This window comes from Tupaia chinensis, unplaced genomic scaffold (genome assembly GCF_000334495.1).
Source record: "Tupaia chinensis unplaced genomic scaffold, TupChi_1.0 Scaffold000418_1, whole genome shotgun sequence".
Classification (NCBI taxonomy): domain Eukaryota; kingdom Metazoa; phylum Chordata; class Mammalia; order Scandentia; family Tupaiidae; genus Tupaia; species Tupaia belangeri.
In genome coordinates, this window is record NW_006159923.1 from 1,904,471 (window position 1) to 1,911,051 (window position 6,581).

Genomic DNA, 6,581 nt, shown 5'->3' on the forward strand with positions numbered 1-6,581 from the left:
AGAGACATAGAGACAGAAAGCGAGAAATCACCCCCCAGGGGGGATGGTCACGCCGCAATCCCTTCTCCTCCATTCTCCTCTCGGGATCTTGGGCACGCACGCACACGCGCCCGGTGTGAGTTTAAGCCACCGGGTCCGGGACGCGAACCGCGGTTGACTACGTGGGAGTCCAGCGACATAGCCATGACACCAACTGCTGGTTCCCGGGATCCTTGATTCTTAGCTATGGAAACGAGTTAATATTTTCAAGGAAAACCATTCATTTAAAAAATGTGAATAAAGGAAGCTAAAACTGACAAGGCGAAGTGTTAAACTCAGTGCATCTTTAACCCATGTTCAAATAAGCAATAGTCCCCTCAGAACATCTTATTGCTGCTACTAAAAATGAGCTTATGGGGCCAGCAGGTGGCATGGTGATTAAGGCAGCTGGGTCTCATGTGGCTGACTGTGTGGTTCGAGTCCCAGACCTGGTGGCTTGAAAAACATGATGGGCAAGTACGTGTACATGCACAAAATCCTGAAAGGAGAATGGAGGAGAAGGGAACACAGCATAGCCAACTCCCTTTGGGGGTGATTTCTTTTTTTTCTTTCTTCTTTTTTTTTTGAATTGTTTGATTTAATTTTCTTTCTTTTTCTTTCCTTCTCTCTCTCCCCCCGCCTTTTTAATTTGACCAGAGGGGGACAGAGTGAGAGAGGCTAAGTGAAAAAGCAAGCTGCCAGGTTCGGGGCTTGAACCAGGGTCGGCCATGTGGGAGTCCAGTGCCCTTAACCACGACAACCTGCTGGCCCTGGGGTGATTTCTTAGCTGCCCTTACACTCTCTCTCTGGCAAATGCACATGTCCTATAGCAAAGTTTTTAAAAATAAGCTTATAGACCTTGCTCTAATGCAGGATGAACCACTTCCCCTCTTAGGGATAGATAAATTGAGACCCATTTAGAAATTCACATAGAACCCTCAGTTCTGCAAGCTTTTTCCTATGATAGCTCACTGGTCAAGAACATTTTTAGGGAAAGCTGTGAAAGGCTGAGGCCAGGGCAATAGGTTCAAACTGGACAAACTCCAGGTGACTGAGGCTCAGAGAGGTGAACTGACTGCCTCATGGTCACACAGCTTTTTAGAGGCAGCACCAGACTCATCCCACTTCGAGAGGCCTTCCCCACTAGCTTGGGAGGAGAAATGGTGTGGGGAAAAGGTTGGAGTGGGCCCAGAAGTCCTGCCTTTTCCTCTTTCTCTGAGTGTTGGAAAATCTCCTATTCTGACAGTGCCTGTGGGGCCAAAGGATGCCCCCAATACCTGGGCAAAGCCTGCCTGCCAGGTGGCTCGGTTTCACATGCTTCCCTGAGCCGGGTCCTCCCGCTCCTCCCCACTAGAGGGCAGCATCGCCCAAGCGTTCCGCGGTGCTCGCCGCAGCCCAGCTGGGAAAGTTGGCCCAGGGCGGAGGGCGCTGCTCAGCCCGCGCTGGGCCCTGCCTCCTTTCTGGAACAGCGCGAGAAGACACCAACCTACACCCTGCTCCGTCTCTGCGAGGGCCAGCAGGTGGAGGCGGGGTGGGTGGGGCTGAGGTTTGTAGAAGGCCCAGATGCCCCAGGTTGCAGCCAGGCCTCCAGATGGCTCAGGCAGGGCTCCGCTCAGCCACAGGGGGAGTTCCAGGGGCCACTCCTGCCCGGCTGCGAATGCGGAGTTAATTTGGGTGACACAATTGTTATTTCTCAGCTGATTTGATGCTCTGCGGAGCAGGCAGGCTCCTTGATGAGTTATCTCCCTTCCAAATCCCTGTCTGATTGCCTTCCTCTGGAGGTCACGGACAAGGGCAAACCCCAGTGTCTCTGACTGGAGCCTGCGGGTAGGGAGTGGGGAGGAGCCCATCAGAGGTGCTGCTGGCGATCCTGGGGTGTTAAGGCCCAGGGTCAGATGGGGGCTTTTCTGTCACACACCCGGACATCTTCATCCCCAGCGGGAGCTGCCTGGCAGTGGTGGGGCAGAGTGATCCCCCTGTGCCCGCAGGCTGGGAGGGACGGGCCTGGCTGAAGGGCTCCTGGCTGCAGGAGCACACAGGAACGTGCTGGGCAGAGCAGAGAGCTGTGGCTGAGCTGAGCCCACAGCTGCCCCCTGGGCTCCCCTGAGACCTAGCACCCCAGGTCAGGTATCCAAAGAGCTGAGTGGAGGACTAGGGCTGGGCAATCCACTGGGGGGGAGGGGAAGGTCCATACCGTCGGGACAGCCCTCATGAACGACACGGGGCCTGCTTGCTCACCTGTGCTGGGCACAGGGAGGGCGTCCTAGCCTCGCCACTCTGCTGAGAGCTGAGTACAGGGTGGGCAGAGGCCCTTCCTGCCACCTGGCTTGCTGAAGGCACAAGGATGGTTTTCTGTCCCCATTGGAACCGGTGGGTGAGAAGTTCCTGGAGCTGTCCAAAGGCCAGGGAGGGGAGCCCTGCTCTGCACAACCGGGATGTCTGCACCCCTGCCTAGAGCCCCCAGGAAGGTGCAGGGTCCAGTCCTGCTCTGCACGGCTGTAGGCACCCGCATGGAAGTGGGAACCCCCTGCCACTTAACCTTCTGTGGGCATCTTTTAGTTCATTGTCCCGGCTTGCCCAGGTCTAGAAATGGACCTCTATTTCTGTCGGAGTGCGTGAATCCCCTAGGCCACAGGCCCACGAGTTGAGCTGAGACCAGGAGGCCAATCCCAGCAGATGCACTAGTAAATAGAATGTGATTTTCAGATGGCTTTCGAGCTACGGACCCTGTTCTAGAAATAGACTCATATGCTGAAGCCCCAAACATGAAACAGATAAAGATAGAGCGGCTGCGTTGAAGAGGGGGCCGCTCCACTCCCCTGCCCCTGCCGGGCTGCTCTCGCGGCCCCCTGCCTGGGCTCCGAGACCCGGAGTTTGCCTTTTACGTGTTCCTAGCAGCAAGGACGAGGCATTCGCTGGCGGGGAGAGCGGGAGCTATTTGCAGAGTCGCTGACTTGCAAGGCCCCGTTTTCGCTCCCCGACTCGGAGGCCGACACAGCTAGATGAGGCCAATTGGGGGATTTGCACCACTTCACAAGATCCTCCTTTGCCCTGCGGGTGGATTAGCACGTGGTGGGCCTGGAGCAGCTGCTGACCACATCTGGCCCCAACTCCAAAGTGGCCTGGGCAGCTAGATCCGGACTCTGGAACCCGACCCGGCCTACCAGTACCCTTGGAGAAAGAAAGGAAGCAAAAGGGCTTGCCCCACCCAGATGGATGGAGAAATCGGAAAAGCAGGAGGCGAAAGGCAAAAAGGACCACTCCTCTCTGTGGGATTGGGGAACTTTGTAGAACCACCTGGAACCTTCCCCAGAGCCTGGCATGACTCCCTGGGATGCTCTGGATCTCGGGTCACACTGCAGCTGAGGTGACATCAGGCAAAGGCTTCCTGCTCATGACGGGAACCCCCCTGTATCACCCCCAGGACATGGGCATCTCCCCGCTGCGCCGATGCCTTCAGATTAGGAAGCTCACGACCTGTCCTCTCTGACCCAAGGGTAGGCAATGGTAGGTGTTAGAACGTTCCTCTTCCCACTGAAGAATTTGCCTCCTTTAGCACCTGAACAAGTCCGTCCATCTCCCTACCAGTCCCCTGACTCCTACGGGCCTGTGAGAATCCAGAAAGCCCCAAGCCATGGAGCCCGTGAGGCATTCTGGGATTCAGCTTTGGTGACACACAGAGGCAGACTCAAACCTCCTCCAGCGAGGGCTGGCTGCAGCCCCGCGCCCAGGCTGGCCGCTCTGCAGCTGTCCACACGGTTTCCTAGGGCTTCTTTCCACAGCACGGATGGGGTGGGGGCCTCCTGTCTGCAGAGTGAGTCTGAAGGGCTAGGCTTGGGCTAGGGAAAATGGAAGCAGACGAAAAGAGGGGGACAAAAGCACCCAGACACCACTCCCAGTCCCCCAAAAAGGAAAAGGGTAGCCTGAGCAGGGTGACAGATGGAGAAGAGGAGGGGGAGGGAGAAGAGGCACACAGGCGCGGAGGGAGGGGTGCCAGCCCCTCGGCCTCACACCCGCTGCAGGAGGGCCCTGGCCCGCTGGGCTCAGCCTTGGCCCTGCTGCTGAAATTCCAGCTCTGTGTGCAGCCCGGCTGGCTCTGTGCCAGTCATGTGCCCGCTCCAGGCTGGGCAATGGGAAGTGGGGCACGCGGCAGGCATATGGACGAGAAGTCAGGAAGTGCAGGGCAAAGGGCTAGATGTCCCTGCTGCCTGCGGAGGAGAGCACTGGTGGGACCAGCCCGACCCTGCCCTCTCCACGCACAGAGACCACAGACCCTAACCTTCATAAACACCCAAGGAGTGCCTGTAGGAGGAGCTTGGTGCCCGCACGGAGGGGACCAGGGCAGTCGCATGGTCGCGCTGGCCCGAGTCTGTCTTCCTGGACATCGGCAAGTCATTGGGCTCACCGGCTGACCACAGGAGGCCTGCAGAGGGGCAGGAAGGGCAGTGGCCAGGGCGCAGGCTCTGTACAAGCGCTAAGTGACCTCAGGTAGCTTACGCGTCTCTCTGAGCCTGTTCCCTCATCTTAAAACGACAACAGCACCTGCTTCATACACAGGTACAACTTTCATACGCACCGGCTCAGACCGTGGGTGTGCAGGAAGGGCGGGGGGCAGATCTGGCGCAAGCTCACTGCCCGGTACAATGGCAACCACGATGCTGAGAAAACCTGCTGGGTCTCCTTAACACCAAGGGCCCACGCTGGCTGCAGCCTGGGCACCTCGCCCTCTTTCCATGACCCTCTGGTGGAAATACCCTCAAGGACTCCCTTCCCACAAGTTGCTCTGGGAAGTGCACACGCCGAGAAGAGAAGGGGAGGGAGAGATGGGATCGTTATCTCCTGCTTCCCTCCACCAACTCCTCTCCCCTCTCCCCTCTCCCCTCCGAGGCCCTTGCTCCATGGGACCATCCTGAAGACCCAGTTGGGACAAAGGGCACCTCCTGAAGACAAAGACAAACCAGGCTGTTGGAACCTTTCAAACCCAGGCCATGTGGGGGGCATGTCGACGTACACAGGCTGCCTCTGCTGTGATCCAAGGCTGTTTATGCAAAGAACGTGGGGGTGGGTGTACTTCACATGGGCCTTGGGCATGGGAGCCTGGTCGCAGGAGGGCAAGTCTCCAGGACGCTGGAAAGTCTACATGGGGAAGGGACAACGTTGTTGACGGGGTGGCACTCGGGTGCTGTGTGACTCCGGTGCAGGTTGTTCACTCTCGGGGCCTCAGTTTCTGTCACTGACACGGGACCATGGTGACTTGGTCACAGCACTGTGGTGAGGCCTGGGTGAGCACAGAGGACTTGGCTTAACTGGCTTAGTGGTGGGCACTGTGTAAATGGCTTAGAGCTGTGTGCGCCATGGCCACAGACGCAGACGTGAGGGCCAGAGGAGACGTGGGCAGGCCCCCGGCAGGGCAGACTGGGGGGACCTCTGCCCTGGCCTTTATCCCCTCTACCTGCACCTCCTTTATTTGTGACATTTCTCACCCCTAGATTGCTGTCTTTGCTCCCTCTGCCTGCCCAAAGCTTAGAGTACCAGCTTGCATGCCACCGTCCCCATGAAGCCCTCTGGGGTTAGCACTGTTTCCAATCGTGTCCTTGCTGAATGCCCTGGGTTCCTGGGTTCTTGTGTACTCAGGCTGGTCATGGAGACATCTGTGCCCCACTCGTATCTTGGTTTTGCTCTCAGCGTCCCCAGCCCAACTCTAGTTGTGGTCTCCATTGGAGGTGGAGGGGCAGGGAGCGGGGCCTCAGACTTCCCCTGGGGGACTCCCAGCACTGACCCCACAGGGCTGTGGGCAAGTGGGCGCGCTCACACGTTCAGGACAGGCCTGGGCGCAGTAAACGCTGTGCACGGAAGCGCGTTTGCTCTCCGATTATTATTACCGTCGTCCCCCACCCCCAGCCCCAGGGCAGACTGCAAGGGGCTGGGCGGGGGCAGCAATGCGGCAGAACAGGGAAGAGGAGGGCTTCCTCCCTGCCCTCATCCCGCTCCTTCCTCCCTCCCACTCCCTTCAACCTGCTTCTTCTTTGTGCTCAGACCACAGAGCCCGCCCCTCGCCCTGTGAGCCGCCTCTGGCCGCCATGCCCTTGCCCTGTGCCCCCCTGGGTCCCCAAAGGCCGGTTCATCACGCCTCAGCTCCCTGCCCCGCCCCCCGCCCACCATGTGCGGAGCCCGTGGCCTCCTGCCAAGGCCTGGGGCTGCCAGCGGAGGCAGAGACAGAAATCTCACCGCTCGGTAGGTTTTCTTCTGCCCAGCGTGCTTGGGGGCTTTGCCTGGCTCGGCTGAGTTCTCCACATGCATCGAGTAGATGATGTCAAAGAAATCTTCCACCACAGCGACCCGCTTCAGAGAGATGCCCTCCGGCTCCGACAGGCCATCTGCCCCCTGCGACAGGGTGGACAAGCTGTGTTAGTGTCAGGGAGGATGGCGGGGTGAGAGCTGGGCCCTGAGGCCGGCGAAGGGTCTGGGGACAGGGACCGCGCTGCTCCCTGACCCCAAGGGTGGGTCTGGAGGGTGGTGAGGAGGGAAGGGGGTCTGCAGCGAGGGCTCACGGGAGGGGGGCG

At 58.8% G+C, this 6,581-nt stretch overlaps 1 protein-coding gene across 1 annotated transcript in view; it reads right to left on the minus strand.

Annotated features, from left to right (window-relative positions):
* NOL4L (nucleolar protein 4 like) overlaps positions 1–6,581 on the minus strand; it is a 102,897-nt gene that overhangs the window by 88,696 nt on the left and 7,620 nt on the right. The window contains exon 2 of the mRNA XM_006154744.3: positions 6,247–6,402. Within this exon, the coding sequence (XP_006154806.1) occupies positions 6,247–6,318 (72 nt within the window). The 5' untranslated portion in view covers positions 6,319–6,402. The remainder of the gene's footprint in view (positions 1–6,246; positions 6,403–6,581) is intronic.